This window comes from Juglans microcarpa x Juglans regia, chromosome 8S (genome assembly GCF_004785595.1).
Source record: "Juglans microcarpa x Juglans regia isolate MS1-56 chromosome 8S, Jm3101_v1.0, whole genome shotgun sequence".
Taxonomy (NCBI): domain Eukaryota; kingdom Viridiplantae; phylum Streptophyta; class Magnoliopsida; order Fagales; family Juglandaceae; genus Juglans; species Juglans microcarpa x Juglans regia.
The window spans coordinates 17,877,036-17,904,470 of NC_054609.1; the positions used below are offsets into that span (position 1 = coordinate 17,877,036).

The 27,435-nt window shown below is 33.1% G+C and overlaps 4 protein-coding genes across 9 annotated transcripts; 3 read left to right on the forward strand and 1 right to left on the reverse strand.

Moving 5' to 3' along the window:
- Positions 1 to 308: 308 nt before the first annotated feature.
- LOC121244025 (auxin-responsive protein SAUR20-like) lies at positions 309 to 1,147 on the forward strand. The gene has a single exon (XM_041142070.1). The coding sequence runs from the start codon at positions 370 to 372 to the stop codon at positions 838 to 840; it is 471 nt and encodes a 156-aa protein (XP_040998004.1). The 5' UTR covers positions 309 to 369; the 3' UTR covers positions 841 to 1,147.
- A 5,640-nt stretch (positions 1,148 to 6,787) lies between these two features.
- On the forward strand, positions 6,788 to 8,341 carry LOC121244866. The gene is made up of 3 exons (XM_041143093.1): positions 6,788 to 7,040; positions 7,184 to 7,406; positions 7,679 to 8,341. The coding sequence occupies exons 1-3, from the start codon at positions 6,909 to 6,911 to the stop codon at positions 8,035 to 8,037; spliced, it is 714 nt and encodes a 237-aa protein (XP_040999027.1). The 5' UTR covers positions 6,788 to 6,908; the 3' UTR covers positions 8,038 to 8,341.
- Positions 8,342 to 12,761: 4,420 nt separating this feature from the next.
- LOC121244919 lies at positions 12,762 to 14,815 on the reverse strand. Its single transcript, XM_041143168.1, has 2 exons — positions 14,488 to 14,815; positions 12,762 to 12,814 (listed from the first exon to the last, which is right to left on the reverse strand). The coding sequence occupies exons 1-2, from the start codon at positions 14,653 to 14,655 to the stop codon at positions 12,767 to 12,769; spliced, it is 216 nt and encodes a 71-aa protein (XP_040999102.1). The 5' UTR covers positions 14,656 to 14,815; the 3' UTR covers positions 12,762 to 12,766.
- A 7,029-nt stretch (positions 14,816 to 21,844) lies between these two features.
- On the forward strand, positions 21,845 to 27,304 carry LOC121244958 (methyl-CpG-binding domain-containing protein 2-like). 6 transcript variants are annotated; one of them, XM_041143213.1, is made up of 6 exons: positions 21,845 to 22,006; positions 22,611 to 22,729; positions 24,086 to 24,708; positions 26,124 to 26,177; positions 26,336 to 26,490; positions 26,872 to 27,304. In XM_041143213.1, exons 3-6 carry the CDS (start codon positions 24,104 to 24,106, stop codon positions 27,054 to 27,056), a joined length of 999 nt encoding a protein of 332 aa, XP_040999147.1. In that variant the 5' UTR covers positions 21,845 to 22,006; positions 22,611 to 22,729; positions 24,086 to 24,103; the 3' UTR covers positions 27,057 to 27,304. The 6 variants fall into 6 exon arrangements, with proteins under 6 accessions (XP_040999147.1, XP_040999145.1, XP_040999148.1 ...); XM_041143211.1 differs by having other exon boundaries at positions 24,104 to 24,708; XM_041143214.1 differs by having other exon boundaries at positions 24,146 to 24,708.
- The last annotated feature ends 131 nt before the right edge of the window (positions 27,305 to 27,435 follow it).

Sequence of the window (27,435 nt, forward strand, 5' to 3'; positions counted from 1 at the left end):
TGAAGGATTCGAACCTGATTATCCTATTTGAAAACCAAATCGTATGTAATCTGATCTAAAAATCCTTGACATTATTAACATGACACGAGTTTATTTGTAAAATTTAAATGAATAGAGTTTTCCTATTAATTAAATTCCGCCCCATCAAACATATGCATTGTATAAGACTTGTTAATAAAATTTTCAGATAGATTCGGTAAATATTTAAAAATAAATAAACCTATGTAATCAAATTAAAAGCCTCAGGGGTAGCTTAGTCTTTTTAGATTCTATAACTCCGAGTCCCACTGCCATACGTGCCCTCGTCCCCTCAGTTTTTAAAGGTCTCTCAGCTTCTGAACTCTCTCTCTCTCTCTCTCTGCGACTCTCATGGCGACCTCCACGAAACGGGCCGAGACGATCCGCCAAATCGTGCGGCTCAAACAAGTCATGCTCCGGTGGAAGTACGCGAATCTCCGGCGCCAAACAGTCTTGCCTACCTCCTCTGGCTCTGGTCGGCGCATCCCAGCCGGTTTTCTCGCGGTTTATGTAGGCCCGGAACGCAAGCGGTTTGTGATTCCCACCCGGTTCCTGAACCTACCCGTGTTCGTTGCTCTGCTCGATAAAGCCGAGGAAGAGTTCGGGTTCCAGAGAACCGGCGGTTTGGTTCTTCCCTGTGAAGTAGGGTTCTTCGGTGAAATGCTGAAGCTTTTGGAGAGAGATGAAGGCAGATTCGGGAGACTTGGTTTGGAGGAGTTGATGATGGTTACTGAAGTGAGTTCTGGATCTTGCAGGGAAGCAACGTCACGTGCTTACGGCCATTTGGTCACTCCTCTGATGCAGAAAGCTAGGGTCGCCTGAGTTCTCCCTTAGATTAGCTCAATCTTGAAGCCATGGAATTTTATCTGCGATTACTTCTATATTTAGTTATGGGGGTTTTTCGGTTCCAATCATCCTTGAAGCCGTCATTTTTTTTAGTTTTTAATGGTAATTTGATGGGATTCAATGAGATGAATGCATGTTTGAACTTTTCCTTTGGTATTTTTTTTTTTTTTTTTTTTTTTTTTTATGGATTTTCTTGGATCATCAAATCAATATTATGCTGATGCTGATAATTGTGATGTTGTTGAAGTTTTTGAGTTAATGAGAGTTTGGTGGCAGCCTGCAATATTGATTTTTGCTGAATCTCTGATTTTTTTTTTGGCAAAACAAACAAAAAGGAATTAAGGTTGATATTGTTATTTATCTTTAGTTTTTTATTTGTTAAAAATAAATATGAAAAATAATAATAATAAAATTAAAAGGTTGCACTTGCCGTATCTGGCTCCATGTTTTTCAATTTTCTAGCTGCTGTTGTGTTCTATGATCAGTTTCTTCTTGGGAGTTGCTGAGTGATCTTAATTTAATGTCATTTTTATTTGAGGAATACTACATATAGTCGTAGAATGTGTAAGTATCGTTCAGTCATTTTTTTATGAGTCAAATTCAATCAAGGCATCATTTTAAAAAAAAAAAATTCTGGATATTTTTCAACTACACCCATTATATATACTAAAAGTCCTGATAGGATAAGATAATCAAAATCTCTAATAGGTTTATTTAAAAAATAATAATTATAATAATCTACATGATTAATATATATTTGAAAAAAATAGGAAATCATAAAACTAGGTAGAGGCTACTTATTGAAATGTGGTGCACATATTTGGAAATAAAACTTGTAAATATAATTTTTCAAATCCAAATAGTTGAAAGTTACCATTATCTGAAAGTTTCTAAATTGAAAAGTTCTCCGCTGTAAATTTCTCTTATCTTTTTTTTTTTTTTTTTTTTTTTAATTTTTATTTAGTGTTCAGTTCCGATTTTGATGTTGGCATTTTAGATTTGCACTTGGCTATATTTTTGTAGGTGCTGATAAGGAAGAAGTTAGAAAATTATTCTTTTCTCAAACGATGTGCACATCTAGTAAAGTGCACACATAAATTTAAATTGTAGATGATGTAATCTGCACACAAACACACGTACAATAGAACCTTAAGATTTCGTTTTATTTATAAACTCATTTCAACTCATTATTATAATTTTTTTAAATTTTAATGTAAAATATAATAAATAATTTAATTTTTTTAAATTTTAAAATAATAATAATAATAATAAATAATATTCTAATAATATTTTATCATCTCAACTCAATTCAATTCAACTTAATTTAATATCCAAACATAACTTAAATTTCTAAGCAATTGTTTACACGTTTCATTATTGAATTAGAGTTATGTTAGATACAGTCATAGATTGTGCAAGCATCGTACACTCCTTTAGAAAAAGAATAGAATTCATTATTAAAAAATTAATTTTTTTATATGAGTCCTATTTTTACTAATTTTTTTTAAAAGAGTGCGCGGCACTTGCACATTCTATGACTACAAATATAATTTCTCTAAGAAAAAGTTAGTAAAAATAATACTCACATGAAAAAATTAATTTTTTAATAATGAATTCTATTTTTTTTCTAAAGGAGTGTACAGTATTTATACAATTCATAGCTGTATCTAACATTATTCTTTATTTATTAAATATAATGGCAAGGGTAGCGCATATATATATATATATATATATATATATTGATGATCATCACTTACACGAACGCATGCGTGCTTGATGATTCATGAGGTTTTGAAATTGAGTTAAATTAATTCACATCTGCTGAATCATGCAGCTGATCAAACAGTTCATGCCATGTATGTATATAGGAATTAATACGTAAGAGATTTATTATTTGTATTAACAAACAATACTTCTATATACCACCGGCTCGTAATCTCACCAAGTACGCATATATGATTCCTAACAACAATTATGCAGATAGCCCTAATTTTTAACACAAAAAACAAATAATAATTTTTACGTTTAATAATATTTGGCATGTTTAAATAAAACAAAATAAAAGAGTATTAATGTTAGATATATATCTTAAATAGACAAATCTCGCCTAAGCTCTTTATAAAAAAGTGAGTTCTATTAAAAATAATAGTTTTTTTAATACTTTTATAAAGTGAAATCTACTTTTTTACAAAAATTTATACTAGACTTATCTATTTGAGACTTATATAAATCATTTTTTAATTTAATAAAATATAAAGATATTATCTATTTGAGACTTATATAAATTATTTTTAATTTTATAAAATATAAAGATAATGAAATTTGAAGCCTTTAATTGAAAATAATAATTCATAGTGTTTATATCGGTTGTACGTACCTCTTTCAGCTTGAAAGAGCCATTGGCTTATTCGCCATGCTTTGTAGTTTTTGTTTTATTTTTTTTTATTTTGAGATTTAGGTCAGTTTGTTTGGTTACACACGTAAGATAAGAGTTAAATAAATATATTTAAAATATTATTTTTGTTTTAGAATTTGAAAAGTTAAATTATTTTTTTTTATTTTGTTTAAAAGTTTAAAAAAGTTGTAATGATTAGATGAGATTGTTTGTTTTCACAAAACCGGCCTTATATTTTTTTGCATGTTATTCTATTCTCAAGCTATTGATAAACCACATGCATCATCCACATCACTTGTAGTAAAATTTCATTTGTAAGATTCAGATTTTTAAATTTATTTTTCAGATCAAATTATATCATATAAACAATAATACTTTATTATGAATATTATTCATCATATCAACTTATAAACAGCAATTTTCTTTCTTCGTTAGACATGTCCTTTAGAATTTGGAGACCCTGCAAACGTGAACATGATGTGAAACTCATGATCTCCATCAAATGAATCAGATAAACATTAACTTTTTACAAAAGAATAGAAACCCTTAAAAATTATTTACACCCATTAAACCTAAGGCTTGAAAAAAATATACCATTACCAGGGACATACGACTTCAGCCCTTGTTGGAAATTACACAATGATACAATATACATGCATGCAAACTACATCGTGATCGTATTTTTAATTATTTGCTATGCTTTGTACGTAGCTTTTATAAGTGATTTGTTCATTATTTTTTTAGTACGAATCACATCCTTTTGTTTATTATTTGATGAGAAATGCAAAACATCCCAATTCGGGATTCAAAAGGTGTCTGGAATGAGTTTTTTTTTCTTAATAATTAAGAAAGTATTTTTTAATAATATTATGAATTTTTTTATTTTTTTAAAAATATTTATGATGATTAAAAAATATATGAAAAGAAAGAAAAGAAAAATAAAAAAATAAAATGTGTTGTTCGGGAAGTGTATTCGGAACCTTTTTTTGGGAAGTGTAGTGCTACTCTTATTTGATATGTTTCACAAAAGTCATATCGTAGAGTTCACAAAAGTCAAATCTTAGGTATTGTTTGTAAAGTGAGTTGAGATGAGATCAGATAAATTAAGATAATTTGTTAATAATAGTAAAATATTTAAGTTGAGATGAAATGAATTAGAAATGGTTTGAATTAAAATATTTTATGAAGCTTTGAAAAATGAGAGAGAAACAGTTGAATAAAAATATTATAAAATTAAAATATTATTATAATATAATTTTTTAAAATTATTTTTATTTTGAGATTTGAAAAAGTTGAATTATTTTTTATGTTTTATTTAAAAATTTGAGATAGTTGTAATAATTAGATAATGATTATATGAAAAAATTGAAGATTTGAAATTGATAAGTGTTTGTATTTATAGTGTTTAGATAAAAAAATTAGACGAAATAAGATGAGATAGAAACATCTCTCTATTCAAACCAGATTAATTGCTTTAATTTTTGGATGATGTTACATTGACAGAAGGGGGTAATGATGGATGGGGTGACCGATGTATGTATTTGGCTTTTTTTAATATTTGAATTAAAAAAAAAAAGCCAAATACATGCATGCACATTAGTCTCCCTATTGGATCACTACCTTCGGTCACCCAAGCATTTTGAAAAAAAAATTTCCATGCAACATAAAATCGTCATATATATGAGTGTGTGCAAAGTACCCACTCAAAATGAATTGGATCAAAGACGCAGAACTTTTGAAATTCGAAAAAAAAACAATCGTGTTTTCTTAATTCCATTTACTTGATTGAAGTTGGAAAGAAAGAACCTCAAAGTAATTGCTCCAAGTATTTTAATATAGAAAATAATATATATATATATATACACAACATTTTTTACAATAATTTATACAAGAGGAGTGATAAAATTACAAATAATTTATACAAAAATAATCTCACAAACTGATGTGATTTCTTGTGATCGGTTAGATCTACTTTACAATAAAAGTAACTTTACAATCTAACGAACCACATCAAGTTACACCAATTTATAAGATTACTTTTATATAATTCTTTTATGGCCAGAGTATTTTCTTATTTTAAAACATAGTCGTAACAAAAATTGTACATATATTATTATTCATTTAATATTGTTGATAAATATATAAAATTTGTTTCTTGTTGGTAGAACATGGGGATGGGTACCACACCATCACTTAATATGGGAGTTCAAATAAACTATTGAATCATTACTTGAGACAATACAAGGTGGAATTGAAAAGATCATGCACAAAGAGATCACTAGTGGACCTTTGTCAACCATTGGCTCTTGCTTCAATATTGAGGCATTGGAGCTAATTAAGAGGATGATATATAGCTAGAAATCTTGATTAACAAGGTTTTGAAAAAGATCAAACTTACTAGGCTATAAACAATATTCCAAGCAAAAGCATTACTATATGAATTAATAGATATTATAGAAAAATTATACTCATCACCTCCAAGTAAAAGTATGGTGTGTGGTGTGATGAGTAGTAAAATTTAATATTATAAATTTGATCATTTTTACTTTTACCTAATGCTAACAAATATGACTATGTAGTTCTCAAATATGTCGGGATCAGTTTATTATATATGTCAAACTTCAAATAAATTGTTGGTAATGATCCAAGGTTTTAGCTTTTTCATAAACTTATTTGTGTTTGTTATTGGAATTGAAATTTCTGATATCGATGGATACTATTTGATTTTATGGTTTGGTACTATTCGGTTCTCTATTTGTTTTGTTGTTTGTTCTTTCATATAAAGAAAAAAAAAAAAAAAAAAAAAAAAAAAAAAGAGAGATGTCACGGTTATAAAAATAAATTTATAGATTGTCTTGACTTTATGTAATATATTCTATCTATTTTATAATAAAAATAATTTTATAATTTGATGTAACAAATCAAAATATATCATTTTATCAATCTATTTTTATGAAATTCATTTATGATTAAAACACTCCTAAAAAAACTTAGGATAAATATAAGAATATATTGGAAATGAAAGTCATTACTCATTCATACAAGTTTCCTTTGTTTTTGTTTCTTTTGTTTTTACTCTTGCTCTTGTCATCTCTTTATAAAAATAAGTTTATAAATTAATATATTTTAATATGAATTTTACTACTCATCATTTTTATACACAGCACAACATATCATATTTATTTTTATTTTTCTAAATTTTTTTAAATTTTATTTTATTTTTTTGTTTTATTCTTTCTAAATTAATTGAGTTCTTTTATTTATTATTCATACACAACATATTTAATAAAAAAAAAATTATATATATTGTATGATACGAGAATAATAAATAAAATTTTTTATTAATACGTTAAACGAAATTTTTTTAATATAAATTATATTTAATGTATTATATAAAATTATATTATTAATAAATAATACTTTTATAAATGGATGCAACACAGTCTACGACTCTACATAAAATAAAAGACAAAAAAATAAAAAATAAAAAGTTTTAAGGCTTCTGGAAAGGTCTAGACTCTGGAGACAGACCTACCAAAAGAGAAATCCAGAACTCTCTTTCTCTCTCTCTCTCTCTCTCTCTCTATCTATTTTATTAGCTTTCTTGATTGTGCCTATTGGTTCCGTCAAAAGTATCAGAGGTAAGGAAATGGCTGCCTTCATGAGCATGAAAACAACGAAGACCAAGAAGATGAAAAGGAAGGACCTTGAGCTCGACTGCTTCCACGACGACTTCTCCGATCTCTCTCTTTCTTCCCCCGCTCGAAAGATTCGCCGCCTGGTACTTTTCCCCCTTTTTCCCTTCCCCTTATTGATGCATCTCTTGCTTCTTGTTGTGATTTTCCTCCTCTCTCTCTCTCTCTCTCCCTCTCTCTCTCTCTCTATGCGTTTATCTAATTACTGTAGTTCGATTTTCTGTCTTAGGATGCGGAGTTGCCGCCAATTATGGAGGAAGAGCCAGAGATTCCACGGGGAGTACGAGAAGGAGTTGGAGTTACTGACGCATTTGAATTGGAATCGGAATATCCGTTCAATGATGAGAAGGCCATTGTTCTCTTCAAGCCTTTAAATAGACCTCCTCTTCTACATTCTCCGGCTTCGAATCTCTCTTTCTCCGTTGATTCTCACATAATGTCTGGCTTTAAGAGTAAGCACCCATAGTCCATTCACCTTCCAAGTCCGCGTCTTTCGTTTGTTTGGCAATGATTGAATGATAAAATTGTCATAAACAATTCAAATGTTGCATCAGTATACTCTAATTCGGAATACTGCAGAAAATCTTATCCTAATATATCCTATGAGAGTTTTTTTATTTTTTTGAGTTACAAACTATTTGGAGGAGGAGTTGCGTGTTACAAACTGAATGAAGGAGGAGTTGCATGTTTTTGGTTTCTTAGAAATTTGTGTACTGTTTGGCAGATCAATTATTTGGGTCGAACCAGTATAGTCAAGTAAAATCAGCTGAAGAAGAGGAACCCATAAAAGACGAGAATAATAGTTGTTTGGCTGTTGTTCCTTGGGTTCCATCTCAGCGTTGTCCTGCTCCGGCCACCGAGGTTCCCCAGTTGATGGAGGAGGCTGAAGAAATGGTTGCAGCTATGGATATTGAAGAAGATAACAACAAAAGCAATGCGAGCATAGAGCAAAGCCACCCAAGTGTGCATAATATGTACGGTGGAATTGTGGGAAGCGATGGCTTATATCAGTGGCAGCAACAGCATTGCATGATACCACAGCTTTCCCAAAATACATACACTCCCATTTCATGGTTCCGGTAATAAAATATTTGTAGGGTGTCTAGTCTTCATTTTTGGTCTTTTATTTCTTTGGTTGTGATGGAGGGTAGAGCTGAATTAGAAAATATATACAGTATTTGGGATTGGGAGACTGAGTATTGAGAATGTTGCCCCTTTCCTGGTAAGCTAGCTTTTGCTTGGTGGGAAATTATCTTAAGATGTTGATTGGTTTCTTTCAACTGAAGTCAATTCGGATTTTGGAGAATTGAAAGAAAAGGCAAGTGTTGGTGTAGAAAAACTGTGCTGTAATATTCAACCAATGTATAAATTCATGTTCATTTCCTCATACTCAGTCTACACTATGCATTCTCTTTGAATTGATATGGACCTCTTTGATATGGATCTCTTTGACTCAATATAAGTAGTCTCTATGTTATCCTATAGAAACAAAGGACAATTGTCACTTTCTGAATAGGAACTCATTTTCTGGGTAAGTTCAGTAGAAATTAGCACTATTTCTTGAAAACAAGACAACCCTTTCAAAATGGGGTAATGCTAATGAATGTACTTTGATGCAACTACAAGCTTATAATAAAGTGTAGATGACGAGTGGAAGTCACTTCTAGCGGGAACGTTGCTTATCAAGTGTATATCACCTAGTTTCTTTAACATTATGTACGTACATTCTTAAAAGATTCAATGCTCAAAAGACATAAAGTTGAGACCAAATGATGGTGAAGATTCTGTGAGGATGATGACGGACGCGGCTAGGGAAGAAGATGAGATATTCTACGGGATTAGTTAGAATCAAACTTGGCATTAGTCGATTATATCTTCTCAAAAAATTTACATAATTTCTTACTATTCACACAATTTCTGCACATCATATTTTTTTAAATTTTTATTTATTTTTTTATTAAATATTTAATATATGAATAATAAATAGAAAAATGAAATTAATTTAAAAAGAATAAACTCAAAAAAAATTTAAAAAAAATATTGAAAAATTTTAAAATTTAAAAAAAATATAGTGTGTGAAGGATAGGAAGTTGTGTAGCATTGCTCGTACAAAAAAGTTCCAGACCTTAAATGCTTAAAATGTTGTTTTTATTGGCACCAGTTCGATATTGGATCAGTGTCCTGACTAATTTCGGAAGTGTTTCCTGTAAGTGAACTTGGTATAATTTAAGGTCCAAAAATTTTATAAATCTCATATATGAGGATGCAACTCCCACCCAAAAGGATTCTTCCTTTCCCATCACAAACTTGGGAGAGCATCTTCCCTGCAAAAACGAGACTAGTATCACAGACGGAGCTGGAAATGTCCCTCGTCGCTCGAACACTGAGCCAACCCGTAGAGTTTCTTCCTCTCATTCAGCTCTAAACTCCCGCTTGCAAACATCCTCTGCCTCTGCAGAGCTTTCATGGCCACTAGTCTCGACAACTTTGTCGTTCTTTCTCTGAACCATTCAGTCTCGCTTGCATTCATGTTATCGCTGCACAGCACCTTGCCATTGTACGTAGTCCAGCTGGCCTAGGAAATCATCGTTCATATACTTCGACAGGCAAAGCTCCGACCATATATGATTGCACCTTTGTTATGTGGGCATGCAAAGCTTGAGGGTTTCTATGCTTGCATTTCCGACAGTCTGAGCATGTCCACAAGTCCATGATATGCTTTGTTTTGGCTATGGCCCTTGGAACTGACCGAAAACTCCGAGAGGCGTTTCGTATTACAGATATCGTGTCAGCTCTTTTATGTTTGTTTCGTAAGGTGGCCTTTGGAGAACAACATCTTGGGACTTAAACAGACATGATAGAGAGGTCTGAAACCAGAAGCAGCTTTGAAACAAAGAACGACTCTGGCGATTATTAGCAGAAAAAGAGGAGGGGAATCTTTAGAAGAGGATTCTGAGACATGACTATTTGAACATTCGATCGAAAGTGTAATTTCTTGGTCAGTTTTCGTCGAGTACTGTTGCTTCTGCTGCTTGCAACATGGACTTCTATATAAAGATGTTTTAGCCCTAAAGAATTTTTATAAAAGTAAATTTACAAAACGACATAACTTGATGCATGCGATATATTAGATTATAAGGCTATTTTTATTGTAAAATAAATCTAATGCATTATATTAAAAAATGTCAGTTTGTAAGTTTGTTTCAGTTTGTAAATTCACATCTTTTTATAACTGTAGCACTTCTTATATGAAAAATATATTGTTGGATGAAGATTGTTTCATCAAATCACTAAAATTATTTTGCTGCAAAATATGTGAATTTTAATATGCAATGTGGATACTGTACAACCCAATTGAATTGACCCATTGTTGATGATCTTGTTTCAACATTAGTCAAACATATATATTGCCAGTACTAATCAAACAATGAAAAAAATAAGACACAAATACTGCAATTAACGTAAAGTAGTAGTTCTTCTACTTAATAGAAAACCAGCGACCATGAACATCGGACTGGTGTTCCCCGACAATGACTAGAACAACAAAACCTACACGCCGCACAGCGCAAGCACGATCATGTCCATGCGCCATTGGGTGGCTCTGTAGCGTCAACTGGTGGTCGACAGTGATGTCGAAAAGGCATTAATCCAACCATCGATATTGCATGAGATATATATCCCAACCAGAAGGATGGCAAAGGCTGCAAACCTAATCTTCCGTTTTGCAGTTGCGACAAAGTCATGATCGAAAGAGATCATGTTCCAATATGGCTTGGTTATTAGGATCAGCATGGCTGCCACGAGAAGGAGCACTGGTTTTGGCTGAGGATCTTGAGTAAGCCATTTTTGGATTAAACTGATCTTGTTGTAGTTGGCCATTGATCAGGACGTACGCTGTGATCTTGAAGAAAACAAGATTGATTGAATGATCTAAAACAATGTTAACTGGTTCGATGTGCATTATTGAAGATAGCTTACTATATGTTATTTATAATTTGTGTGTTTGTGTACACAGAAAATCATGATTCATTGTATAAATGGTAATATTCGGCATTAATTGGGCAATCTCTAACTATAAATCCCTTTACATGCATTAATTGCTATATATATATATATATATATATATATATATATATGGAAATCGTCATATATGAAAAGATTCGTAAGCCAAAATGTTATAGGTTTAAATATGGGAACGATGTCTTTGTTGATTGCTTACTCATTCAATTATATAGTACCGTCTCTCGTGTATTCTGTATTAGTTTTAGTCAAGGAAGAAGCGATATAACAAATAAGAGAAATAATATAGCCAGTGATTATATAAAAAAAATCTCACAAATTGATGTGATTTGTTATAGTTTGTCAGATTATAAAGTTACTTTTATTATAAAATAGATTTGACGGATCACATAAAGCTACGTCAGTTTGTGGAATTACTTTTATGTAATCTCTTTGTAATTGTAGCACTACTCAACAAATAAAATCGGTCTTTTATTTATTATAAATATTATAAGACTATATCTATCTCAATTACTCTAGGCTCTATAGTCAGTGTGAAGTTCTATTGCCTCAGTATTTTTTTAGTCTGGAGTTCCCGATCGAATTACCGTAGGAACCACTTTATGTGGTCATCTCTGGCTATACAGCCTGGATATAACTTGCAAGGGATCTTGGTCTGTTTTTGGTACAATACTGCAGCAGCTGCTATAAGACACTGGTCTCAGAATTTTACGACTGTTTTAAAATTTCGTGAATAGTAATAAAACGGTTTGAATTAAAATATTTTATTAAATTTTGGAATAGGGGATAGAAAAAGTTGAATGAAACTATTATAAAGTTCAAAATTTGTTTGAATATTATTTTTATTTTAAAATTCAAAAAAATTGAATTGATTTTTGGTGTTTTGTTTGAAAATTTGAAAAATTTGTATTATTTTTTGTGTTTGGATAATTAGGTAATGATTACACGAAAGAGTTGAAAATTTAAAATTGAAAAATATTGTCTTTGAGTAATGTTTGGAAAGAAAAATTTGAAAATTTCTCACCTCATCTCATTACCCAAACATGCTCTAAGGATGGCGATCTTATGCTTTTGTTGATTTATTTATGTAGGAAGGAGAATTATTTGGTCAATGGAGCAGAAAAATGTATTTCTAGTGAGGAGAAAAAGGAGAATCTGGAGAAGCATGGAGTCAAAGATATACAGATCAGCTGAAAATTTCATCCAAATAAGCTTTAGATTTCACATGCTTGAAGTTGTTAGTTGCATACTGATTCAGTATCACGTTGCATTTCCACTGCTCTGCAAATGCTTGAACCAGGCAATTGGCCTGCACAGTTATGACCTCAATTTCACATATGATAATATGATTCATCATGGGTCTTGCAAATCCCAGGTAACTAAAAGTAGATACTGCTGATGGTTATGAGACACAGATTTACTGTATAAAATTTTAAAATGATCTTGCTGTATAGAAAACCAAAAGCCACATATCACCATAAATTCACCTAGAATCTGAAATTTTAGAAATTAGACTCTCCTATCTCTCCATCACATAAATAAGCATGAGAGGCTCCAAGGGAAACATGATGAATATATCAGAAAAGACAGAGCTTGATCGATAAAGATTCAGTATTCTTGACAAGTGACAACAAAGGCGATACAAAGTCTAACAAGCACTGGCTGAAGAAAACATACTACAGATTTTCAAAGAAAATGCATACATTCTCTGTTATGAAAAGGATGATTGTGTGGTCCAATAGAGAACCTAGCTCTATTACTTCCACAATTATTATCAAGCATTTTTGAAGTCTCACAGAAACTTCCTGTACGGTCTGCCTGCATCCTCATCTTGCATATGCTGTAATCACAGTTCACACAAAAATAAAAAAGTGTTAGGATGCTCAATGAGTTTACTGGAAGTCTGGAATAACAGTTCCAAATATCCTTCATCCTATTAGAAGGGAGAAAAAGTGAGATATCGAAACAATACTGAAAAGTTGTATTTCAAATGGTTAGGAGAGAAGATTGAACAGGATGGCCTTTAATGCAATGAATTACAATTGAGTGATCAAACAAATATTAAATTCTGAAAGCGAAACTACCTTTGAATCAATTAAAATGTTCTACAAAGAAAGCTCGACCACATCACTTTAATAGTAGGGTACAAGTGTACAGGAAGCAATAGATTAAACACATTAGAGGGACGCGGTTTCATTCAACAAGGTTTTACTTGGAAAAAAGTGAACATAAGACCTCGGGCAAAAAGTAGGTCAAAACAAATGACATGAAATAATAACAGATAAAGAAAGTAATAACAGAGGCACACTGCTTATCGATTGGGAAAAAAAATTAAGTTCAGGAAACACAGCAAAGATAACTAGAAAGATAATCCAATGCCCTTAAAAGAGCAAACGAATGATTTTTCCCCATCACTACCAAGATTACAAAAATTTACAAAATAAAGCATCAGGTAGAAGGCATACCATATAACTCAAAATAACCACACCATATTCGAAGTGTATAGACTTTTCATGTCATTATTACAAAATGAAATAAAAATTAGATCTTGTACTCCACCTCTTCCCTTCTCTTCAATGCCTCCCACATTAAAGAGTAACTACCACTCCAGAAGGTGACTTTTTTTTTTTTCCTAGACTCCCCATTATCATGAAGTCAATGTGTAAGGTGGCTCTATTTTTTCTTCTAGATTTTACCTTTGTCATCAAGAATGAAACTGTCAATGGATGAATAAGGATGATTTTGATGCCATTCCAGATGTGTTCAAAAAAGTTGTAGTATATAGAATGTGTGACACGATAAACAAACTGACCCCACAAATAGGAATCTGTATCAATAGGGGAATTGGTGGGAAAAAAAAAACCCCTGCCATCGACAGTTGCCGGCCCAAGATTCTTAAATAACTACACCTACAAGAATCTAGAAACTAGAAGCTCAACTGCGGATCGTAAAGCTTTCCCTTTATTTGGAATCGACTCCCCGAGTAGCCTTATTGTAACACAAAGCCAGAGTAACATCGCTGAACAAAACTCAAATGCCCAAAATTTTAGTATTCCTCAGTCACAATTTTATCAGCACTATATACCCAACGACTGAGGATTGCAACACAGGCTGTCTAAACAAATTTGAACTCAAGTGCTAATTATAAGGCAATGCAAAAATCTCACTTTTAACAGAAATTGAAATCCAGAATCTTATAAATTATATCAGTAGAAAACACCCAAATGAATGTATTAGTTTCTAACCCCTAGATTTCAACAAATTACTACTTCAATGAAAATCAAATACCACGACATAAGCAACAAGGTCAACTCGTGCGATTTGAATCATCATCATCATCATCATCGATTTAAATGCAAGCAGATGATTAGATTCTCACACTCAGACTCAAGAAAATCACAACCGAAATCAAGGGAATAAGCGGCAGATCCACAGAAAGAAACGAAAATGAAAACGATCGCATGAAATGAATTCAGCTGGAAATATTTGAAGAAGGGGGCCGTAAGTAATTACGAATTCACGGACGATGCCCTTGTAGACGAGGATGGGGACGACGAGACCGAAGATGCCGACGAGGGCGAAGTTGCGGCGAGTCCAGCGGAAGTTGTGCTCGAGGTTCTCACGGGCACTGCCCCAGTCCTCTATAAACTTGTTCTTGTTCGCCTCCATTCCTCCCCCCATCTTCTTCTTCTTCTCCTCTCTCTCTTTTCCTTCTCTTTGGCTGCCCTCTCTCTCCACCGGCTTCTGCTCTCTCCACTCCCTAGTCCCTTACGCCCTCTATTCGCATGCATTAGCCATTACATTAGATTATACGTCGTCGTTTATTAAAAAGTTACTTTGTGAGAGAAAGATGTGTTAAATTTTGTGAAATTAATGTGAATAATTTCATCTCAACTGTATTTCGTGAGGGAATAATAAATTTCTAAATTTAAATTGTCTGGTAGCAAAGAATTAGGTTTTCTTTCCCCTTTTTAATAAGCAATTCATATTTATTAATTATAAAAATCCCACCATAATAAATGGAAATAATATAAAGGAATAAATAATAAATGAAACTTAATTAAATTTTTTTGTTTCTAGTTGAATACACTTTAAACTATAAGAGCATTCTTATTGGATTCGCCAAATGCCATTTAAGCTCTTAATTCAGCTAATGTTATCACAAATTGAACTACATTGGATTACCAAAGCCAAAGTCATCTAGCCCATGAGCTAAAGTAAAGCCAAAGCCAAAGACAAATATGACTTACTACTACAGCAAGATCATATAATTTTATATTAATTTTATATAATTGTATAGTTACAAAATCTTACTGCCATTGTATCTTCTTATATGATTTTAGAGAGTTGCAGAAAGTAGAAAGGGGTATCAATGTCGAGCACAAAAGAGAAAAGGAAAATAGAGAAATTTATTTATGTTTATTTCGCATATAAAAACAAATTATGAAGTATGTACAGATACAAGTATATATAGTTGAAAATGTATACATGACTTTATGCACAAGTAGCTTAGTTTGAAAGTATACTTTTTCTAATACTCTCCTCAAGATGTAGTGTACAAGTTGACTACACTCATTTTGTGTAAGAGAATGTGAAACTGAGCAGACCCAAGATGCTTGGTTAGAATGTCACTAAGTTGATTTGCACCTTGGACATGCAAAGTTTTAATAATGCCACCCTACAGCTTCTCACAAACTAAGTGACAATCTATTTCGATGTGCTTGGTTTGCTTATGAAAAACAGGATTTGCAACAATATAAAAAGTTGTTTGGTTATCACAAAACAAGAGAGCATGTTTGGAATGATAAACATGGAGATTAATGATCTTTGTGATGTGGAGTTTTTTTTTTTTTTGGTCTGGAAGCGGCTAGATCCTCTAAAGGCATTGTTTTGAATAAAATGAAGTATGCTCTTGACATTTAGAAGAATATGGTTTTTTTGGCTCCAAACCTTTGTCATTTCCTATGTAGCAAAATCTCAAACTCTCTAAAGATGATGGCCCTCCTTTACAATACCATTCTCTCTATGGAAGGCTTATTGGTGGCCTTATTTACTTGACCATAACCAGTTGCATACTCAGTCCAAGTTTTTAGTCAGTTCATGGATTAGCCACAACAATTCCATTTGGATGCCATCCATAGTCTTGTGTTGCCTCAAATATGCTTCGGGCAGACTTGCAGTTAGTGATTTCCATCTCAAGGCATTTACAGATTCAGATTGAGCTGCTTTCCTTGATTCCCATCAGTCAGTGACGGATTATTGTGTTTTCTTAGGCAATACACTCATTTCCTGTAAGTCTAAGAAACATTGACATGTGTCTAGTTACTCATTAGAAGTTGAGTATCGTGCTATGACTTTAGCCACTTGTGAGATCACTTGGCTTCTTTCCATAAATATGCCAAGGGATCGAGCTACATTGAGTAAATGTTGGTATTTTCTTTCAACTACTCCATTTTGGTGTGGAGTCTCGATACATGTCTTTTGGTGAATAGCTCCTTGGAAAGCATAGAAATTATGTATGTTGAACTCAATTCCATTATCAGATTGAATGGTTTTAATCTTGATATGAAATTGAGTCTCTATGAGAACAAAGAATAATTGAAATAATTGTCGAGTTTGGGCTTTGTTTTGCATGAGATAAACCCAAGTGCGCCGTGAAAAATCATCTATTATCTAAAAAATTATTTAGAGCCATTAAGAGAAGGAATAGAAAACGGACCCCAAATGTCAAAATGTATTATTATAAAAACAGATTGGGATACATGTTGACTCAAAGAAAAAGAAAACCTATGTTGTTTGGCTAGGGGACAAACTATACAAGGAAAAGTACTTGATACTTGAATATCAGGTACAATTTTATTGAGAACAATCATAGATAAGAAGTGTGGCCTAACTTATATAATGCCACAAATTAAAAGATGAACAATCATAAACAACATTTGAACTATTATAGGAAAGAGTTGTAGTAGTCTTTATGTTATCATGTGCTCCTATATCAGATAATACAAACCACCTCTCTACTCAACCATCCCAATCATCCTCTAAGAATGCAGGTTTTGGATAAGACAAAGATTGGCTAGGAATATTAAGCAACAAGATAAGTCTTTGGAATGTTTGCTTGTTGAAATAAGATTGAACGAAAAACTAGGAACATAGAGAAAATTATGCAAAATTAAGGAATTAGAAAATTGCACAGTACCTATATGAGTTAAATGTGCAAAGACCCCATTAGGTAGTTTAAACTATGTGGTTAACAATCGAAAAGATTGATTCAACGAGATATGGAAGATATTGAACTAAAATAGGAAATGGAACTGACCATATGATCAATAGCACCATTGTCTATAACCCACTCTTTATGGTTTAAGGAAGATTGGTGTGTGGAAGCGCTTAAGGTGGAGAAGAATGAACTTTACCTGACAGATATGCATATATATTGACATCTAAAATGGGTGTTGGCAATAAACCAGCTTGGTTGACTGTAGATTGCACCAACTCAGACCGAATCATTATAGGTTTTGTGTCTGTGGTAGATTGAAGCAAAGTAATCAACTGTTTACATTGCTCCTAAATAGCAAAAATCTATGAAGGCTCATCAACAATATTAACTTCATGTACAAAACCACATGATATATACTTTCCTTTAGTAGACTTCCAACCAAGCAGGTATCCATGTGTTTTGTAGCATTTATCAACAGTATGACCATTGTACCTGCAGTGACTCCAAATTACCTTCTCTTTTCTAGTGAACTGTTGTGGCCTAGGAGTCTTGGTTACTGAAGAGTTGGCATTATTCTTAGCTATCAACGCAGTGGATGTATCAACAATTTGTAAGTTTGATGTGACTCCTTTTTGTCTTTCCTCTTGTATTAGAAAAAGAACTTTGCTAATGGAAGAAAAATATTCCATTAACACAATTTGTCCTTCCATGTTGCAATGGTTGTATCTATGAACAAAATATAAGAAATTTCTTCAAAAATTGAATTGACAAGTCGAGAAGTTACCATATTGTTGCATCTTGTCCACACTGGAAATAGATGATGATTCTCTCTTGGTTTGCCAAGGCTTCCATTGATAAAAAGTTATTTTGTTCTTGGCACTTATTGCCATAGACATAGAAAGCTTCCATGTATGGAAGTTATCTGCAGTAAGCAATTGAGTCACTAAGATTGTTCTTGGATTTTCTCCACGATGGAAAAAGTATGGACTCGACGGATCTTCGCACACGTTTGTGATTGAAAGAGTATCCATCACTCTTAGGAGAAAAACTCAAAATTTTGGTAAATCACAGATAAAAAGGCTTGAATCTTTATAGAAATCTAAATTTCTATCTCAAAAATTCAGAAACGGAACAAACTTGGCTCTGATACTTTAAAAAATCTATACTACTATTGTATCTTCTTCTATGATTTTAAAGAGTTGCAGAAAATATAAAGGGGCAGAAATGCTGAGAGCAAAAGAGAAAAGGAAAATAGAGGAACTTAATTCTATATATTTCTCATATCAGAAAAAAATTATGAAGCCTGTACAAATACAAGTATATATAGTTGAAAATGTACACGAAACTTTATACATTCGTGGCTTAGTCTGAAAGTATACTTCTTCTAACATATAGATTGTTAGATTGTGAAAATGAAAATGAAAATGATTGTTGAAGGTTGTTGGAGATTATGAAAATATCGGATCTTCTGCTTCATCACAATGAAAGAAAGATATTATTATTTCTATCATAATATTTCTGTTTTGAGGGCAATCAGTTTATGAAAGTGCTCTGTTTCTTAGTTTTGGATATTGATATGTATAAATTGTTCTTCATATTGTTCTCATTTTTCCTTAAAGCATTTCATGTATATAATAATATTTCTTTGTTTATTAGATTGGCCAAGTCACTTTTAGCTAATCATTCAAAACTTAAAGTCTACATTGGATTGGCCATCACACTTTTTATAACAATAAAATATTATTATTTTTTATTTTTATATTTTTTTAATTAATTTTTTTTTCATAATCTCCAACAATTATATTCATTTTCATTTTCACAATCCAATAAACAAAGTTTCATCATACGATATCAATATCCAAAAACAATAAACAAATTTCTATCTAATAAACAATTTATACGATATCAATATCCAAATATAAAAGTTTCATCACTGCCCACAGTATAACATTCATATATAGTTGCTGCCTACATTCTCAAACACTCATATTTGTAATCCAAAATAACAAAAAAATCACAAAATAGCATAGGTTACAACCCCAAAACAAATACAACCACAATAGCTATGTTGTATATTCAAAACAACTATGTTGATACTTGGGTCTTATCTCAGAACAAGGACTAAGAATCCAGGCTCAGATGTTGATGGGGTTTATCAGTATAAAATACGTTATTACTAACATTTAGATAGATACTACATATTGATTCAATTCATACTGTCAAGTGAATGTCTGCATTTTTTACTAGTAGCAACACCATAAAATACATCTTTGACTAGTAGCAAATGCAAGTAATTGCAGTATTCAATCAGAGTGTTGAAACTCAAACCTAGCGGTCAACATAGCTAGCAATTTCAGTATTCAATCAGAGCTAATAATCTTGCTTTATTTATGATGAGGCCCCTGCCAGTTTAATGGAAATGATAGGTAGGGATGATGGTGCTAATTGTGAGGAAATTTATTTTTGTTTTTGTTTTTAGGGTGTACACTCAGAAAGCTGAAAACAATACACTCAAAAATACAAAGCCCTTTGAGGCATTTTTTCGAGCATCTGTTGTGCATTTCTTTTCTTCATTACCATGGGATATTGCTTTCTCGAAAACAACCTGCTTTCTTCATTACAAAGCCCTTTGAGGCATTTATCAAAAACAAATATTACAGCCACAAAACTAGAAAATAAAGCCAATCAACAAAATCAAAACTAGAAATTGAAAAAAAAAATGAAAACAAAATCAAACCCAAACAACATCAACAAAATCAAGGCTAGGGTTTTGGATTTTACGCTTGCCTTGTTAGAGAGAATAGTCGCAGGTGAGAAAGAGGCAAGCTTTTTAAGCCATGGTGTCGTGCTAGAAAAAAGGAAGTGAAAAGGGAAGAATAAAAGAAAGAGGGAAGAAGAAGAAGAGAAAAAAGGAAGAGACACGGGAGAGGGAAGAAGAGAAAAAAGAGAAAAAAAAATAAGAAGAAGAGAAAGAAGGAAGAGATGCGGGAGAGAGAAGAAGAAGAGAAAATAATAGAAAAAAATACTAGAAGAAGAGAAAGAAAGAAGAGATGTGGAAGAGAAAATGGAAGAAGAAGAGAAAGAAGAGTTGCAGGAAAGAAGAAGAAAAAGATTCGCGAGAGAGAGGATGAGCCGAAATATAATAAACAATGGGTTTAGACTTGCTACAGGACTTTTCATCTTTGGAAAGAAAAATGAGATTACTGTAGCTCATATTTGAGATGAAATGTCTTTAGCTAATTCAATGTGGGCCAGTTATTGTTAAAACAAAAAAGCTACTCGCACCCGGGATTTAGGAACCCAGCGTACACGTCCATCCATGTGTAAAAATAAAAAGGGGCGTTTCGTTTTTCGCTTGCTTACGCACGACGCTGGTTGGTTGATTTCATTTGAGAAACCAACCCAGGGCTTCGACTTGGTGGTGGCGGTGGGAATAGGAGAAGAAAGCCCAAAAAGAAACTCAAGGTGAAGGAAAAGTTGATGGATTTATGGCAGAAAATTATTTTCCCTGTCAGGCATGTTTGGATTGTTATTTCTGCTCGTGTTAAATCTCGCAAAAATGGCCAGTATGGTCTCTTCTCCTTTTTTACGATCTAATTTTATTTGCTTTTCATGTATATACTTATGTTGTATGTTAGCAATGACAGCAAAATCAATTAGTTATTTCCTTCCCTTTTCTGGTTGTAACCAAATTGTATCAAGAAAAATCATACCATCAATACCATGAAAATATTCCAAGTTTCTTCCCAATTCATCTGTTTTTCTCTTTATTAACTTGTTCTCAGAGTGTTATACAGTTCCTGAAGATTGATCTTTTTTTGCCACTGTTTCTGGTCTTGGAAAATAGAGCACCAATACACAAGCTTTTTGTCTTGATTTTTCTCCTTTTTCTGGGTGCTGAAAGTGTACGCTCCTCCTCTTTGTTAACATCCTTCCCCTTATTCTTCTTCTTTTTCTTCTTCTGATTTTGTTTAACAATAAGAAAAATAGAATTTATCATATGGCCATGAATTTTTTCTTCGATGAGAGTAACCTTTTGCTTTCTTTATAAGCTTATAATCAACGGTTTAAAAAGAAAACTCTCAAATGACGACATTCGCTCCATGTTGAAATCAATCTCACCTACACAAGTTGGACACGAGAAAGACAAGTAGGAGGAGACTTCTGGTGTTTGATTTTGGCATGGGATGCATTTGATTTCTTAAGCCTATTTTGGTGCTAGGTTTGATTTCCAACTGAGATCGATTTTGGCATTAGGGGATGGATTTGCAACCGCAAAAGATACCCAATGCCGGGTAATTGTAGCAAATCTCTTGTTAAAATTAGTTAAAAAAAAACTATTTAATGTATCCTACTTTTTTTAAAAAGAGTAAACATAATTTATACACTTAAATCGGTATCTAGTCTCGCTCCGTTTAGATGGTAAATGTATTTTATTTTATTTTATTTATTATTATTATAATTTTTTTAAATTTTTATACAAAATACAATAAATTATTTAATTTTTTTAATTCTCAAAATAGTAATAATATTTAAAATAATATTTTAATAATATTTTATTTAATTTTTAATTTTCATTTCATCTCAACTTACGTTACTTTTAAAATAGTAATAATAATAATAATAATAATCCATATTAGGCCTTCCCTGTCTCTTGTCTGTCTCTCTCTCACTGGCTCGCTCTCACGGAGGCAGAGGGGAAGATCGTGCTAAGAAGATTATTTTTTTCGCCAACTCGGTCGCAACAATCGTCGCATGATCTGCTCATTTCGTCGTCTTCTACGGCCCTGATTCTCTGATCCTGATCTCTCTGTAATACCTCTGTCTGTCAGGGCCTCTGTTTCCTCGTGCATTTGTTTTTTTGGTTCTGCGTTTGTTTTTTTGGAGTGGTAGATCGGGATTTATTCTTTCTGTTTGGTTTTATATACTTTGTCTCGTGGCCGTGCTTTATGTATGTTGATGATATCTTTGTTTTTTAAGGCATTTTGATCTGGAAGAGCGAGCTTTTGTTCTTCTGGGGATTTGGTAGGTTCTGTTTGCTTGTCTGAGATTCGTATTGCAAGTGAGGAAAATGCTGTTTGATGAGAAAGTTGATGGAGAGCTCGAGTCATTGCATGTTTTTGTTTCTCATGTGATATATATAGATGCTATTTCTGATTCTATTTTGATATATGTTTCTTCTTCTTTTTTCCTATGGCTCGAAGAAATTTTTTTGTTCTCTCTGTATTAAATATGGTATCTAGTTGTATGGTTAGTGGTTGGAAAATGAATAAAACATATTCAGATTCGGTGTTGTAGTGTGAAGTATCTCTATTCTAGGTTTGTTTTTCCTCGGAAGATCTTTTCGAAATATTATTTTCTATGTTGGTATTTTTATGATGCTTTAATTCATCTAATTATTGTCTTTTGTTTGCAGCACTTACTGTGGGATGATACTCGCTTTATCATGTAGTGTATTGCTCAAGGTAGTGAGAAGTCAGAATCTCTTGATTTATGAGAAGAGATAAACTTGATTGGTCTAATCTATTGCAACAGGTTAGTTTTGATTTTGGAGGTGAATCAGTAGTGGTGGCAATTCTTGCTACCCTGCAGCTTATGAGGTTGTAAGAATACAAACAAAGTAGCTTGTAAGACTACAAACAAAGTAGGTTGTAAGATTGTAAAGTTACTTTTATTGTAAAGTAGATCTAACGGACTACATGAAAGCACGTTAGTTTGTGGGATTACTTTTGTGTTTTTTTTTTTTTTTTTTTGTGTGGTTGTAGTAGTACTCTAATTAATTTGATGCCGGTAGAATGCAAACATAAATACAAGAGCATAAATACAAGAGTGCAGAAGTCCTAAATATTACATGATAAGAATGATAATGACTGAGAATGTTTACTCAGAAGGTTATCAAATTACTCAGCTTTTGACCAATATTTATTCTGATTCATCACTGACATTGGGTTTGGCGTTTCATCAGCTCTCCAACATTATTTGGACAGGCATAGGATCCTTTTTGTCCATATATCTCCAAATTCATCTTCTTAATGGGTTGCTTCCTTAAAAATTCTTTGATACATAATGGAAATGCTAGAGATATGTAGTAGGCAATGACATACTACACATTCACACGCACACATATGTATATAGTGCGTGTGTGTGTAGATCATGATAATTTGTCACTAAGTTGCTGACTTCTCCTGAGATCTATTATATGTGATATATGCATTACGTCCTGTCTCCCATCTAGTCATGTGGCATATGTAGATGTTATTTATTTTGTATAGTGTTGTTATGCCCTTATTGCATGGTTTTCATGTCCTAAGTCCTTGTTTCTGCTTCAGTATGATAGACGGCCTAAATCAGTTGATGGGAGAAAAAAAAAAAGCTTTAGTTTTGGCAAATCTCGGTTATGAAGTTGCAAATATTATGTTGTAGGATGGATATCTTTTATGTGATTCGATCACCTGGTTTCTACCATTGATTCATGCTGGTTTCTACCGTTGATTTATGCGCTAATAGAATTTGGTTTTTGAAGAGACTCATCACTGTCTTACACTGCTGAACTTTGTTTGAGGATGAATCCATTCACTTTTTTTATCTTTCAATTACTTAATTGCTTACTGAGTATATGTTCTTGTTCTGTTACAATCTGTAATTGTGTTTTGTTCATTTGGAATCTATCTGATTTTTTGATTTACTATGTTACAAGTTTGGGAACTCTGTTATTGAAAAAAGAAACGTGATTCATGTGTTGTTTTTTATGTTATGCCCGATGAGCACTGTAGAAACAGGTGCTTCTGTTTGGTAGCATCATATCTTGACAGCTGTAGAAATACTTTGATTTTTTATATGCTTTGCTCTATGGTGCTTCTATGACAGTTTTTTTTATCAATACTATGACAGGTTTTTGGGATTTTTTAGATGTGCTCATCCCCTGAAAAGTTTTCCCTTAATGTTGAAAAGGAAGAGAAAGATATTACTGGTTCAAGTTTCCTAGCTAACTATGAGAGCACCCTTCAGGAACTCGAAGACGTCTCTTCTTCATCCTCTTCTTCAGAGGATGAGTCTCTTGAGACAGAGGATGAAGATGAACAATCTAATGAGAATGCCTCAAAACAGTTGGTGCTCTATGACCCATTAACTAATGGTACAGGTGAAATCGAACCTGTTCCTGACCCCATTCAGTCCCAGACTCTATTCCGGAGATACTCAGCTCTGAATTCATCACCCAGAATTTTGCCATCTGTAGGGGCTTTCACTGTGCAGTGTGCTAGCTGTTTTAAATGGAGGCTCATCCCAACAAAGGAAAAGTATGAAGCAATACGTGAACATATTCTGGAGCAGCCTTTTTACTGTAAAACTGCTCGTGAGTGGCGGCCTGATATATCGTGTGATGATCCAACAGACATTTCTCAGGATGACAGTAGGCTCTGGGCAATTGATAAGCCTAATATTGCGCTGCCCCCTCCTGGGTGGCAAAGGCTGCTACGGATCAGAGGTGAAGGAAGCACCAAGTTTGCAGACATGTAGGTGTCAATTTGTATTTGACTACTTCTGTTATATAGAACCATTATATAGGTAATTTAATTTTTTCACCATTGCCAGCTATTATTTGCTCATCTAACCTTTCATTTGGAGTTATATTATTTTGACCAATCCAAAAAACTTCAATTTACCAAAATTGGAAGTTCACGGTATCTTTACAATAAGTTTCTTAAAACTAAGTTATAGCGATGCAACCCTTCAGACTGCCCAATTTTATTTGAATTACATGAACATGATTCAATTTTACCTTACTTTCCCCTTTTTTCCCAGGCTTTCCCTTCAGAATGTCTATAGACCTGATGGGTCAATATCAAGGCTTGAAGAAATTTGGATATTTTTTTATTAAGAGAAAAACCTTAATCGATTTTCTGCAATTGACTAAATATTTTGTTGATCCATGGAATAATCTTTGGGTTTTATGGAGATTCTCAATTTGGTATTTGTTATATATTGCCCCACTCTTGTCTTGTTTTATTTTTCATAGGCCACTCCTCGTCTTGTTTAGCCAACTTATAAGCAAATTTTCCCTGAACGATGCTTCTCACATTCAACTGTACTGTTCTAGGGTTAATAATTGTATAGCCTTTCTCTTTTTATTTTAGCCAAGGTTCATAAGACCAACCCTGTTCTAGAGTGGGGAAACCATTAAACTTTTGCTTCTGCATTAGAAGGATGACAATATTTTATGGAACACGAGATATCCAGTTGTTGTGGGATTGATTAGGCCGTGACATGTCAAGGGGTGCATTTCTTAACATGTTTGAAATGGCAGTTGGACAGACATGAGCGTGTTCTATTGTGGCAAAAGATTTCGGCTGCATTTTGGATGTTGAGATGAGTTGAGTTGAGTTGTGAATAATAGTATTTTGTGGGTCCCATTGAGATGGGTTTAACTTTTAAGGGTGAAATTTATGAAGTAGGTTGAGATGGATTTAACTTTTTTATGGGAAATTGAAAACTTAGTGGGTCTCATCAGTGATTGGTTTGAGATGAGTTGAGTTGGGTTCATCTTCAAAACACAGCCGCATCTTGTTTGATATGGTGTGTTTGGATTGAGAGGAATGGGTGTAGTTTTGTGAAGATTGTAATAAATGGTTGTGGATGTCAAAGATCTTCTTGCTAAACATCCTTTACTGTTGGATGTTGGCTCATAATTGTGTTTCTTTTTTCTATTTTTAATTTCCTGGACTTTCTTGATCTTTTTACTTTTTCATTCTAAGTGTATCTCTTGTATTCCTAGTTGTATCTCTTGTATACTTTTTGTGTACTTGGATAACGTCATTTTGTTCTTTATAAAATATACCTTCTAAAAGAATGGAGTTCTTAAGTTTTGAGGAAAACTTTTGGGCCATCAATCTTTGACTCCATTTTAACTTGCTATGTTCGGTATTTACAGATATTATCAGGCGCCATCAGGCAAGAAACTACGCTCAATGGTGGAGATCCAAAAGTATGTTAATGCCACCTACTCAACTATTTTCCTGTTGTGGCACTTTGTAAATCTACATGTAAATGTATAATGAAATAACCTGTGGATGGTTAAAGTCTCACAAGTACAATGTTTTTCCATATTTCCTTTACAGCCTTTTGGGGCTTTTGATTTTGCAGGTACTTGCTGGAACATCCGGAGTATATGAGCGATGATGTATCTCTCTCACAATTTTCATTTCAAATCCCAAAACCTTTGCAGGAAAATTATGTGAGAAAGCGTCCTCCTCAGCTGAAAGCTTCACATGTCACTAGACCTCTTGAACCTGGTGAAGGTATGCAGAAGAAGCTACAAATCTGAAAAAATAATCGAAAACCAACCCTTTAAATTAACTCTTCATTTAGCTCCATACAAAAAAGTCCTACCTGTTTTAAGTTCTTGCTTATTGCCATCCAATTTGGTGGGGGCAGTCTCTAGGATTTGGCAGATACAAATGATACATTAGAGAGCTGGATTTCCACTTGTTAAAGAGAAACTTTAGAGAGCCGGATTTTCAAAATGCAAGCAGAGGAAGAATTGGCTGTATGAGGTTTCTTAGAATGGAAAACCTTCGATCTTTGTCTGTTGCCTTGATGACATCTTTTGCTGCAAGGAGAAAACATAATAATGCCAGTCTAATAATAATTTCCCTTTCTGTGTTTTGTCTCTGCTGCAGCGAGTCCTCTGGCTTTGATGGGTCCGGACGACTGTCCAGACTCCCAGCTTATTCAACCGGGGCTGCCTCCTAACTTCGAGGACCCAGTTTTTGATCCTGTTGGTCGTCCTGCGAAGAAGCGATCTAGGGCCCCCAGAGAAGGAGATGTACATAGTAGTAATCAAAAGTATAATCAGTACGTGTAATCAGGGTTGAGTGCTTTTTCAATCTTGCAATACTACTTGACGATCCCGAGGGTTGGTCCAGATAGTTTTGTTTTCCCCCGCATCGGTGGATTCTATGTTTCCAGACAACAAAAGGAGGGATTTTTGAGTAAGATGAAGTAGAATAGGTCAGATAGGAGTTTAAGTGATGGTTTTGGAAGCTTGGTGTCTGGACTGTATGAACATGTATAAAAGTTTAGTTTACTGCATAATATTGGATCCAAGATCAACTGATTAGTGGTTTCACATTTCAAAGTACGTGCATTTGCATGCTGCTGGTGCATGAAAATTAAAAAAATTTGTCCTTTTTTTTTTTTTTTTTTGAAAAACAAAACATGAAACAAAATACTTCCATATAATT

Bases quoted from the DNA above. Each gene is read 5' to 3' on its own strand.
- LOC121244025 (XM_041142070.1), top strand. From the start codon at position 370: ATGGCGACCTCCACGAAACGGGCCGAGACGATCCGCCAAATCGTGCGG.
- LOC121244866 (XM_041143093.1), top strand. From the start codon at position 6,909: ATGGCTGCCTTCATGAGCATGAAAACAACGAAGACCAAGAAGATGAAA. The intron at 7,041-7,183 runs GTACTTTTCCCC...TTTCTGTCTTAG, and splicing joins CTCGAAAGATTCGCCGCCTG to GATGCGGAGTTGCCGCCAAT. The intron at 7,407-7,678 runs GTAAGCACCCAT...ACTGTTTGGCAG, and splicing joins CATAATGTCTGGCTTTAAGA to ATCAATTATTTGGGTCGAAC.
- LOC121244919 (XM_041143168.1), bottom strand. From the start codon at position 14,655: ATGGGGGGAGGAATGGAGGCGAACAAGAACAAGTTTATAGAGGACTGG. The intron at 12,815-14,487 runs GTAATTACTTAC...CTGTGATTACAG, and splicing joins AGGGCATCGTCCGTGAATTC to CATATGCAAGATGAGGATGC.
- LOC121244958 (XM_041143211.1), top strand. From the start codon at position 22,688: ATGAGAAGAGATAAACTTGATTGGTCTAATCTATTGCAACAG. The intron at 22,730-24,103 runs GTTAGTTTTGAT...GGGATTTTTTAG, and splicing joins GGTCTAATCTATTGCAACAG to ATGTGCTCATCCCCTGAAAA. The intron at 24,709-26,123 runs GTAGGTGTCAAT...CGGTATTTACAG, and splicing joins AGCACCAAGTTTGCAGACAT to ATATTATCAGGCGCCATCAG.